At 42.1% G+C, this 13,141-nt stretch overlaps 1 protein-coding gene across 1 annotated transcript; it reads right to left on the reverse strand.

Annotated features, from left to right (window-relative positions):
- Window positions 1-706: 706 nt before the first annotated feature.
- mfsd6a (major facilitator superfamily domain containing 6a) lies at window positions 707-8,458 on the reverse strand. The gene is made up of 8 exons (XM_017459019.3): window positions 8,148-8,458; window positions 5,883-6,973; window positions 5,115-5,659; window positions 4,799-4,896; window positions 3,322-3,483; window positions 2,716-2,808; window positions 2,034-2,317; window positions 707-1,211 (listed from the first exon to the last, which is right to left on the reverse strand). The coding sequence occupies exons 2-8, from the start codon at window positions 6,951-6,953 to the stop codon at window positions 1,071-1,073; spliced, it is 2,394 nt and encodes a 797-aa protein (XP_017314508.1). The 5' UTR covers window positions 6,954-6,973; window positions 8,148-8,458; the 3' UTR covers window positions 707-1,070.
- Between the last annotated feature and the right edge of the window lie 4,683 nt (window positions 8,459-13,141).

Raw genomic sequence — 13,141 nt, forward strand, 5'->3', positions numbered from 1 at the left:
GAGACGGATTTACAACGATTACAATTTTTTACTTATTAAAGAACATCATACTTTTTCAATTAACCATTTATAGTTACATAATGTTGTGGAACGTCAAACAGGTTAGTTGCTGTTGCCACTTACATTATAGAAGCTATAAACGGTCACCTCACCCTCACCAGACTCTCTCTTTATTTCTCTCCTGAAACGCAGCTCGTCACAGACCGGGAAAACCACAAAAGCGTAAACTCCTCTGTCCTGAAAATGTCAGAAAACTTTACCAGAAAAAGTTACAGCTTTACCTCTGACTGTTACAAAGAGCCGACACTGGAGACTCCTTCCGTCGAGGTTAAACAAACACCTCCTTCAACAGATTAACGATGTTTCTAATCCGTTTATGTGGAGCGTCCGCTGTACGAGTCCCTGTGAATGAGCTGTTACTATAGAAACCAGAACGAATTAAACCAAATTGCGCGTGTTAATATAAACCATGAGAGCTGCTGTTATAGAAAATTATTCAACACCGTCTGACCAAATCCAGAATTCAACACCACTGTGGTGTAAACATTAATGAAACTCTGTGCAAGTGTGTGTGTGTGTGTGTGTGTGTGTGTGTGGGTGTGTGTGTGTAATGAAACAGTACAACAAATCAACCTCGACTGGAACTTATCGACCGCTGTTGCAGGAAAGCAATAATAATAATTTAAAAAAACAGATTATTAATAAATTAAAACAATGATGTATTCAGTGTTTATGACAATAATCAGTAACCAAAGTCATCATTCTTTAAATGATATCAGACATTCAAATACAGAAAATAACTTACAGCCACACACAAATACTGACTGTCATATCTCAATAATTATCTTACCTTATTCTTTTAGCATGGTTTACGATATTATCATGATGAAATATCGCAATAGGTTTGTGTAAGTGATTATCGGCACACTGCACACTCTCTATCTTAAAAATCAATGCTATAAATTAAAAAAAAAAAAAGTTTTTAAGTCCTCCATGGTCATTATGGAGTCTATGTGTGAGTGTGTGTGTGAGAGAGATAGAGAGAGAAAGAGAGAGAGAGAATGCTTTGTTCATGTGGAGGCCCCCAGAGACAACGCCCTGTCCGGCAGGGTGTGTGTTCCATTGGGAGAATCTTCGGCCTGCGCTGCACTCTCATGAGAACCGGGAGGGAAATTCTCGTCCTGTGAGTTCGGAGGACAGCTATCTGGGTCCTAGAGAGAAAAAGAACACATTTATTCTAAACAACAACAACAACAACAACAACAACAAAAAAGCTCGTTATCAAAATCAATCAAAATCAAAAAGTGACATGAAAATGAACTTTTCTCCATTATTTAGTGTTACAACCTGGAACACCATCCACAGCGTGAAGACTGGTGGTGGTAGTATCATCCAGTACTTTAAGTAATATCTTTAGCCGCTTTGTTGCTTTTCTGACTAATCCCCTCTTTGACCTGCTCGCTGAATGTTGCTGGACGGCCTCCTCTAGGCACGGATGTGCCGTATTCTTTACAAACCCTGATCGATACTTTTCCAGAACTGTGTCCTGCGCTTGTTTTGATCCCTCCTTGGTCTTCATGATGCTGTTTGTTTAGGTAACAAACTCTGAGCTCTTCCAGAAACTGGTGTATTTATACAACCAAGTGACACATCAAGTGACACTTTAATGACACACGTGTCCTCTTGTTTGGATGGTAACGGAACTAATTTAAGGGTTTCACAGCAACTGACGGGGGTGAATGAACTAATCTATGAATTATAACTTCTTTTCTTTTTTTTCTAAATAATTTTACAAACTATATTTTCTGTCCCTGCATATTATGAATGTTATGGACTAGTTTGTGTAGATTCATAACATACAGACTAGGTTCCGGGGGGTAAATACTTATGTATGCATTCTTTTATAAATATCACATCACACACTTACCTCGCTCCTTCTGAGGAAGGCATGAAAGACAAGCCGAGAACACACATGAATAAACGCGATAAATAACAGCTCTGGTCTGGTTGTTACCCACAATGCCCTGCTGTACCTGTAGAGGCTGGACCTCGGTGTGCGTGTGCGTCTTCTTCATGACGATCAGTTCTCTGATCTGGACCATGGCGAAGGCGATGGTGACCCACGGAGACACACTGTGAGCCCAGGCGGGTTTGGCGCCGTCCTCCTGCTCCTCCTGGTGCCGTGTTTTCCGGGCCGGACGCGTGGGATCCTGGTGGACGCTCGGGGTCACGACCTGGGAGTTCGGCATCAGGTCTATGGTTGCTATGGGGACCGGGCTGGAGGGGACAGGGATGTTCTCGGCCAGCATCTTATCCTCTGTGGGGTGGAGAGAGGGACTGTTTGGACTCGTTATCAGATCGGATCAGCTCTGCTCATTAATGAGGACTGAGGGAGCGAGACGACCCACAATGCACTGTAATCTGACACCCTCTCCCTTTCAGACCAGCAACGACTGGGTAGAAAGAGTCGGTTTATTATGTTCAACTGCTACGTTAATTAGTTATTGAGAATTAATTAGCACACAGTCAGACAACTAAAATCGCTGTATTCACATGAGCCACTTTTACAAGCAGCACAATACAGTATTAATCATGTTATAAAGTTTACAAGATTTATGAATAATTATTTTATTTTTGGATATTTTCTGAGACTGACATAAGCCTCTCTGTCATACTCTCTCTTGCTGTCTTTCTCTCTCTCTCCGTCTCACTTACCCTCGCCCTTTTCAGTGATACTCTGGATGAAGGCGAAGAGCAGGAGGATGACGAGCGAGGCCATTCCAATCCCCCTGAATGTCTCAGCGGGGCCTGCGCACACACACACACACACACACACACACACACACACACACACACACACTTAGTGTCTAAATCTGCAATTCTTTCTTAAACCAGAGTTAAAACTTAAAAAAAAAAAAAAAAAAACATGACGTACGACATGCAGCTTAATAACAAATTCACAACAAACTTTATTATTATAAACATCTTCAAACTTGCTACACACTCTTAATCACTTACGCTGATCAAATATTTTCTCTCATAAACACCTGTAAAAAAAAGTCTCCAGTGCGCTGTTCCTCTCAGTTCCTCAAGAGAAAACCTCCTACATTCGCTCTAAATTAAAGTTCATTCCAGTTAATTAAAAGTAAAAGCCTCCTTCATGTCCTCCGGCTGCGTCAGAAATAGAAATGAGTCTCGTGTAATCAGGTTTCTGTTCTGAACATCTTCTGAGGGTGTCTTCCTGCGCTGGCATCACAGAAATTGTGTTTTAGTGTGTGTGTGTGTGTGAGAGAGAGAGAGAGGGATGCTTGGTGTTCGTACCAAAGTCGTTGGCCAGGATGCCCCCCAGCATGGCGCCGCAGCCTCTGCCCAGGCCGAGGTGGAGACCCTGTAAGATTCCCTGAGCTGAGGTGCGGAGAGCGGGGGGTACAGCGGCGCTGAGGTATGAGATACACGCCGCCCACACTGCAGCGTGGGTCACGCCTGCAACACACACACACACACACAATCAGTGTCTAAATTGTGTCTACCTAGCGTACACAACTGTAATGTCTTACACTATACTATGTATAAGTGATCATCATCAGTGGTCATTTTCTGCTTTATTAAGAGTATTTTGTTCTTCCATTGTTGTTAGTGCACACATTGTGCTGCATTTGAAATGCACGTAAATGTACAGGTGTAACGTAAATATCTACAGCAGGTCGCTAGCCGTCAAGCAGACGTGCAATCCTGCTCCAACGAGTTCTTTCAAAACTCTACAGTCTGCATTCTTTTGGGCTACAGATTAGGAGAGTTAAGATAAAGAGTGTTCGCGTCACTCCAGACAGACAGACAGACAGACAGACAGAGAGAGAGAGAGAGAGAGAGAGAGAGAGAGATGTATAGCGAGAGCTCTATTTTAACACCAAAACCACAAATCCAGAACAAACAACTCCGACAATTAATCCAGAATAATAAAAAACAACTCTGTAATAAATCTAGGATGAATAAATCTTACAGTTAATCCAGAATAAATAAATCCTGTTAAAATAAAATCCACACTCAATAAATCCAATTGCTAATAAATACTAAATTACGAAATCCTACATCACTTCCAGAGTCGATACGTCCGAGAACAAATTCAGAATAATCGATCCTGAAATTAATCCAGAATCAGTCAATCTTTTTTTTTTTTTTTTAATTGAGGATCAATAAATGTTATAATGGATCCAGAATCAATAAATCCTACGGGAAACACTGATTTAAGAAAACCAATAAATCAATAAATACAAAATTAACTAATCCTGGAACAAAATCATAATGAATAACATTTATAAAAGTCCAGACTCAGTACATCCTGAAAAAAATCTAATACAGGATTAATAAAACTTACAATCCATAAAGACGCTAAAAACCGGAAGTATTTTACACACAAGATCAGTAAGGATACTGAAGAGTAACAATCAGTGAGCCATTTCCTGTTAAACACACACATGATCAGACTGGCGACTGTTACTGTCATAAAAACAAGAGACGATTTTATTTAGGTCGGGTCATTTCCTGAGCTCAACATCACTTTCACAAAACCAGTAAAGACAAATAAAAAATTTTTAAAAACGACCATATCGCAACCAACGAAGGGGAGGAGAGAAGTCACAACAGATACACTGAAATGCAAGAGAGGGGAAAATAAAACCAGTAGCCAGACAAAACAGAGAAGAATTACAAAGGTCACTCTTTATTCCTGTTCATCACACACACACACACACACACACACACACACACACACTCTTTATGAGCTGTACTGTGGATTTACCCTGCAGCACCTCCATAGGCAGCACAGTCCAGGCGTTGCTCAGGTACGAGATGTACAGATAGCGAGCTGTGTTACATGCCAGGCCGATATACAGCACCCTGATGGACACACACACACACACACACACACACGCAAGTAAAAACACAAGCGCTAAATACTGTACAGCGTGAAACACTGCATACTACATTCACTTTAGCCATATGCAACACTTTGCATTATAGACAGACAGACAGACAGGCAGGAATAAGTATGAAATAATGAAAAGTTCTATACTAAATTATTTATTACACTGACATTACACTGACCTCATACTGACCTTATATGACCCACCAGCTCGATCAGTTTGTGGCTGGTGAAGTAGGCGGCTAGCTCGGACAGGTGGCTCAGGATGGAGCACACTCCGAACAGCGTGGGCGTGCCGTTCAGGTCCTGCAGGTGCCAGTAGAGGAAGGTGAAGACAAAGCCATAGCCGAAGCCCATGAACCAGGCGACGAACAGCACGGTGCTGTAGCGCACACTGCACAGAAGCCGCAACAGTTCCATGTAGCGAAACTCCATCCCAACTGAGGAGGCCCGGTCGGTCTCGCTCCCTTCCTGCTCATCAGACTGCTGCAGCTCAAACTGGAACTGCGTGGAGACAATTAGCGCTGCCGCCATGAACACACCGAAGACGATGAAGGCAATCTGATAGTTCTTGTAGTTGGGCAGGGGGCAGTCTCCGTCGCCGTCGATGGGGTAGAAGATGCGGGTGTGGTCGATCCAGATGCCCACGAAGAGCATGGCCAACCCCCAACCCAAGGAACCCCACATCCTCTGCAGCCCATAGCGGTCACGGTGTGTACCTAGGTACTGCAGGGTCACCTGGGGGGAAGAAAATCAGGCATGCAGAGAAGTTAGCTTCAGAAATGCTAATAAACTTAACTAGCACCGACAAATTATGCACGGAAATGTGAGATAAAGCTAATTACTTAGCATAGTTTTCATAAGTCCCACAACAGACTGCAATAGCTTGCCATACGAACGATGTATCCTAGAGAATACAGAATACCCATAATTCACATTGGCATACGTTTACAATACACACCGTGTCTACAATGGTGACTGCAGGCGCGCTGAAGAACTCTCCGAAGATGACGACCAGCAGGATTAGGAGGAAGATGGCCTCCACTTGGTCGGGGTTGTAGTAGAAAGTATGTTTGGGTGGTGTCGTGGTGGTTCCGGGGTTTGGAGGCGTGGAGGTAGAGCTCATGTTACTGGAGGCTGTGGATTGAGCGTCTGTGGTAAATGTTTGCTCAGGTCCTGCAGTAGTGGTCTGGACAGCTGAAGCCATGCTAACGCTAACATTAGTGTCTCGTCGGACTCTATGCTGAGAACTGAAGGCTGACTCCTGATTGGACGACAGCAGGGATAAACTGGAGAAATGTCCAATCAGGTCTCTGCGCTGCCTAGTGTTATTAGATGATGGATTAGATAAAGTGGTTTCTCCAGTCCCACTGGGTGCAATTACAGATGGCGCTACAGTCCCACTGGTGGACGCCATATTTAAGTTAAAAGTCCCATTGGTGAAAACTACCACTGGCGCTAATGTCCCATTAGTGGTAGTTACGGTTGTAGCCAAAGGAGTAGTTGTGATCTGATTCTCCAACCTACAGCTCACTGAAGCTGGTTTCACAAACCCGATCCCACAGTTAAACACCAACCAGCAGAAAACGGAAAACACCAACACTGCCTTTCCTTTCCTGTACCGGTCGGCCACAACGCCCCAAAAGGGGGCGCTGCAGAACTCGATAAAGTAGCGGATCCCCACTACCAAGCCGGACTGGAAAGGGTTCATCCCCAGCTGCTTATAGAACACGGCTAGCAAAGGGTGCAGCGAGCCGTAGGCAGCGTAGAAGAAGAAGTAGAACACTTTGGAGACCAGAAGGTAGCGGTTGATCCGGAGGAACATGCGATCACAGCAGCCCAGTTGGCGATCGGAGAAGGGAACGGGTGGTTGTTCCAGGTTGGTGTCACCGGGTTCGGGTGGAGATATTGAGGTGGGGTCACTCTGGTGGACCTCCAAATGGAGGCGGTTAAAGTCGTCAGAAAGAGCTTCGTTCCTTTTCAGCTCTTCCTCGTCGTCGTCCAGGATGGCAACGCGGTCGTTGTGCGCCATGGCCTTTAGATGACAGAATCCTAAAGAAGAGAAGAGAAGAAAAAAAAATCAACAAGAAGATATCCAGTTTCTGATCAAAAAAGTAAATGAAAAAATTCAAGGACACCAAGCTGGTAAAAAATAACCTCTTCAGTGCCAGTTCTTACAACATCATCCAACCGTGACGTCACAAAATCAGCTCATCGAATCTGCACCAATCATGTCCGACATGCAAATTACTAGACCATAACATGGCAGTGGGAAAACCATCATTCTAGCTATAGAGCAAACTTTCCCCTACTATCAGTGATCAAATCGACAGTGACGAAATCGTGGTTGTTATGGTAACACTGTACTATGAGAGGGGATTTTGTTTGTGTACTGATAAATAAATCAGAGTGGTAACGACGCAATTCGAGACTCATGTTCATGGATGTTCGTTGTGTAACAGTGGGGAAGCGTGAAGAGATTTAGACTATTAATCTTTATTCAGTTTTATGGTATGGATGCCTTTATCGGTTTAACTGACTGAGGGGGTCAGAAAACATAGTAAACAGTTAATAACCCTAACAAAGAACAACAACAACGTTACATTTATTACGTTGTCTTTACGTATAATACGTTGTATTAGTATAGATTAAGAAGGTGATGGTTAAGAAAAGGCGTATAGAAAAGTCCATTTTCACTGCACAAAGAGACGCTAAAAATAAACTAGCGCGGAACCGTGGCGTGACTGACACTGACATCAATGACGCCACTGTCTCCGCGCGCGCGACATTTGCGGAAGTGCATGCGCACTAGCGCACTAAACAGTACACCTGGACGGAGAACGTCACCAGAGGCCGGGTCGCCATGGCTACGCCTGCAGCCGCATACTAGCGTACTATACAGTACGACAAAATAGTGCGTTTTACAAGCCAATAGGACGTTTAGAGCACTTGGTTATGACACACTTTGGACGACAAAGTTGTTTTCAGAATGATAATATTACGATCATACAAACCGAGATATTAATATTTGAATCATTTAGGAGTTAGGAATTACTTTAAAATCTGATTTGAACGGTTTATTAGAACAAAAAAAACGACGGTCCAGTATAGTATAGTATAGTATAGTATAGATGAATAGTTTAAAGTCGAAAAAGAGAAGATTTTAAAAACATTTTGTTGAGAATTATACTTGTTGTAACAGGATAATAAATGTAACGGAGATTACCTCAGGCTTCTCGGTGAAAAGTTTGCCGGTGTTGTTGCCTCAGGTGTCATCCGCCGGTTTGAAAAGTCAACTCCGAGCTGCCATTTTTACACCGGTTTCTCTTTCTCCTCCTCCGCACCTCACACAGACACTAAAGATGATGTTAAGGTCTTTACCTTAACACGGGTCTAAACGTCACTCCTTCGACCTTCCATTTTTAAATAATGTTAATAATAATCTCCGGCGGTCTCTTTCCTTCCCTTAACGCATTTCCCGGTGTAGAGCAAACGTCCACCTTGCGCGTGCTGCGCAAAAGAGCTACTGTCATGTGGGCGGGGCTTGGAACAGAAACAAAAACACGGAAGTAGCCGATGGGGTGGAGCTGTGACATGCCAACCACTACTACTACTAATAATAGCCTAATAATATCGTTGTAGTTATTTTTTATTTATAAATACTACTACTACTACTACTACTAATAATAATAATAATAATAATGATAATAATAATAATAACAATAATAATAATAGTAGCCTAATAATATCGTTGTAGTTATTTTTTATTTATAAACACTACTACTACTACTACTACTACTACTAATAATAATAATAATAATAATGATAATACAGTTGTAATTATTTTATTTATAAATACTATTAGTACTACTACTATTAACAATAATAATAATAATAATAGCCTAATAATATAATTGTAGTTATTTTTATTTATAAATACTACTACTACTACTAATAGTAATAATAATAATAATAATAATACAGTTGTAGTTATTTTATTTATAAACACTATTAGTACTACTACTATTAATAATAATAATAATAATAATAATAATAATAATAATAATAATAATAATTAAAGATGCAAGCAGCGATTAGCGGGCCCTCGCACCCGGGTGCATGTTGGGTCTGCTCTGCCATAGGAATTCCATTCCATTTTATTTAGCACTTTTTAGCACTTGTATGTATGTTGTTAGGAGTGTATCACAATGTAAATCATGTCATTTCCTGTTGGCAGCAGGTGGCGCTATAAGTGAATATTGGCATGTAGGTGTCTCAAGCCAGGACTCTTATCAAACATATGAAGTTTTGGGAAGATTAGGCATCGTATGTTTGCGTTGCAACAACTTCCTATTTAACAGCAGTAATAGCACGCTTTAGCACTTAGCTAAGTGTTGCTAGCATGTTGCTTGCACGTTTAGAGAATTGCTGGCATATTTTTTTGATATGTTGCTAGTAACACGTCAGTGTAAAACATGTCATTTTATGTTGGCAGCTTATGACTATAACTGAATGTAGAGAGCCTCAGGCCAGGTTTTGTACAAAAATTGATGCGTCTGAATCAGCTCTATAGTTCAGTACATAACGGTTTAGGTTGACAGGGTACGCTGTCGCTCCTGTCACCGTTGTTTGTTTATTTAAGTTACATTGTTTTCACTGCCCCTACGGTTGCAATGTGGTGGTGCCATTTTATATACTTTGGACTGTTGTTTGTACTTCTGTGTTCCACCTGGAACAGCCTGCAGCATGCAACGCGGAATCAATGCCTCGGTCAGGCTGTGAGTGTGCACTTAATGACCATGGCCTTAAAGTACACTACACGCCAGCTTCTGAATTTAAAACAGAGCTCTTATTATCTTACCAAAGTCTCTTACAAACTCTGGATTGCTACATCGTAAACTATATGTCTATCGGGGTTTGAGGCACAGTTTTGCTGTCTCATCCTCTCCTAACATCTTTGTCCCTACCTGTCGACGTAAGGCCAACAAACTGTTTCATACTGGTGTTGATCACAGTAATTTAATATCGGTTCCCTGTTAAACCATTGTCGCCTGGTTTATGCGGTCCGTGAATAACAAGGCGCTGCTTTATCGGATTTTCTTACAGTTAAAAAACTGGACTTGTTGTTTTTAAACGAAACCTGGCATAAAGAAAATGATGGGCTCCTGTTCAGCCAGCTCACTCCAGCAGGCTTTGGAGTATTAGATTTCCACAGGTTATCTGGCAGAAGCGGAGGTATTATTGTAACTGAAGTTCACTATAAGCTCCCCAGTTTCCATCATTTGAATGCCTGGTCTTGCGTATTTCTGTTCCTATATCTACCATCATTGCGATAGTCTATAAACCACCTAAGGCTAAGACACATGCAGCTTTTATGTCAGAGTTTGCTGACTTCCTGTCAATGACTACATTTATATGGAGAGCAGTAATCTAATTATTGACCTGATTTGAAATATGACGTATAACATTCTGATTAAGGTGTTTACATGAGTCGCTTTTAGAATATTCCTTTCATGTCCCTGTTTCACATGTTATAGAATGTAGATCGATTAAGGGCACACGTCATTACGTCCCCGCGCCACGCCGTCTGACGTTCCCTCCAGAATTTCACGTATTAACATACAGTTCATCTTTGTCATGGAATCGTATACAGTTTTAGTTGCTATACGTACTAATAGACGACTGCTTGAAACCGTGGGCTGCGTCTGAAACTAAAATAGGAATACTCCACACGTGTTAATTCCATGTGTGTTTACTTCGAGTATGACTTTAGTCGGATTAAAGTAATAAAAAAATTGCCGTTTACATAGTAGTTTCCTAGTCAGAGTATTGTCTAAATCGGGTTAATATCGGAATATTGTTGTCCGTACTGACTGTTGAGGACGAAGTTCCACAGATTTCTAATTTAACATTCATGTGGATCGACGTGACTCTGTGACGGTGAAGGAATTTCTGTCTTACATTTGATTCTTTTGTATAGAGCACTGTTAAAGCATCCTTTATTCACCTCAGAAATATTGCAAGACTGCACCCTATGCTAAACTCATTTGTTGTCATAAAGTTTATTATTATTATTATTATTATTATTATTATTATTATTATTATTATTAAAACGCGAAGTTTGGTGCAGATTGAACATTGTATATCTGAGTTGGTGTAAAACATGTCAGTTCATGTTGCCAGCAGGTGGCGCTGGAACTATAACTGAATATTGGAAACTATGTAGCCTCAGGCCTGGATTCGTATCAAATATGTGAAGTTTGGTACAGCTAAGTGTTGCTAACATGGTGTAACAGGTTTCTAATATGTTGTTAGCACATTTACCATATTTAGGAGTGCATCACAGTGTAAAACATGGCACTTCCTGTTGCCAGCAGGTCGCGCTATGACTATAACTTAATATTGGCCTGTAGATGTCTTCTGGCCAGGATTCGTATCAAACGTGAAATTTTGGGAAGATTAGGTATTGTATGCATGAGTGATAACAATTTCCTGTTTAATAGCAGTAATAGCACATTTTAGCACATAGCTAAGTGTTGCTAGCATGTTTTAACATGTTGCTAGCATGTTTAGAATTTGCTGGATATATGTTTCTTGGAATACATCAGTGAAAACCATGTCACTTCCTGTTGACAGCAGGTGGCACTATGAGTATAACTGAATATTGGCATGAAGATCGCTTCAGGCTGGGACTTTTATCAAACGTGAAGTTTGGAGCAGATTTTGACATTGTGTGTTTGAGTTATAACAACTTCCTGTTTCTTGGCGAAACATAGAAGCTTTTTGGCTAGAAGACTAAAAAAAGACTAAAAATTGTTGTGGCCTCATGAAGTGATTTTTTTTTATGACAAAAGTCCCCACATGTGGGGTGTCTGAACCTTGGTGGTGTAGCGGTTAGAGTTCATGCCAGTGGCGGGGTTCCAGAAGGTGTGTGTTCTCTTCGGCCTTTTGGCTAGATTAAGACTAAAATTTGTGCATCCTCGTGAAGTGATTTATAATGATAAAAGTCCAACACATACTGGTTGCTTCTGTCCCAATGGTGGTATAGTGGTTAGAGTTCATGTTTGTGGTGTGGTGTTTTTAGGTTTTAACCCTTCTTTTGCCAGGTTTAAGACTACAAAGTGGTGCTGTAGCAGTATGAATGTGTGATGGAAGCAGGGGTGTATGAGAGACTCAGTGGCTCTGTTGGCTGAGTCATCACCTCTGTGGATCAGAAAGTGCTTGATCAAAACTCAACCAGAGCTCTTGGCTAATGGAGTTTGAGGTGTGGAGGAGTAGATTGTGGTGGGTGTGTTCCTTTGGAAGGTGCAGGTGATGAGTGTAGGCTGGGGGATAGGTGGAGGAAGAGGATGGAGCAATTGGAAAGAGTGTTGTGTGAGTGTGCTGGGGAGTAGGAAGAGGATAGAGCAATTGGAAGGAGGGTGGTGTGAACTCAGGATGCAGTGTGGGTAAATTGACTGAGTGAGGGTGGGGGCAGTCTCAGGGAAAGCAGGAGGAGGAGGGTGCACACCCTGGAGTGTGGGTGGGTGAGGGGTGCACTCATCTGAGTGAGGCAGACAGGAGTAGAGTGGGGAGGTGTGATACTGAATTAATTTGAGACTTTCTCCCTTTACCCAAGCACCAGCATAAGACCAGGACCCCCTGACCTTCTGCACCCATCTTATCTTACACCCCTCTGTCTGCTCTCCCAGCTGTGCATCCACCCTCACCTGCTCCTCACCTGCCCCCTCTTCCAAACACACTCCTTCCCTGCACATTCCACACCTTCTGGAACCCCACCACTGGTTGGTTGGACCTGTAGGGTGTTGTGTCCCTGTCCTGGGTCAAAAAAGAAAGCCAGTTTCAGTCTACAGTGGTATTGGGTAATCTGTCCTGTCATCTCTTTATGTTTTGGTCCTAGTATCTGGTTCGTTGGTATAAATGAGAGGCCTTTTGTAGAATTTCCATTTCTGCCTCAGATAGTGATGTTTTCTGAAAGGGTAATCACCATTTTATTCCCTGATCTTCTTGGGCTCTTTACTGAGCTGGCCCTTCAAACTTAACATCTGGGCCCATAATAGGCCCCACACCCCTGCTACAGGGTTCCGAGACCACCAAGGCAGTTACCACTATATCCGTAGCCACTGCCAAACCCCAAGAGCCAGATGAAAATGAAGGCGCAAAACAAGAAAAGGTGGTGCACCACCAGCTGAATGGGTTTCAGATACCAAAACCCTCAAA

The sequence above is a fragment of the Ictalurus punctatus genome, chromosome 27 (assembly GCF_001660625.3).
Source record: "Ictalurus punctatus breed USDA103 chromosome 27, Coco_2.0, whole genome shotgun sequence".
Lineage (NCBI taxonomy): Eukaryota > Metazoa > Chordata > Actinopteri > Siluriformes > Ictaluridae > Ictalurus > Ictalurus punctatus.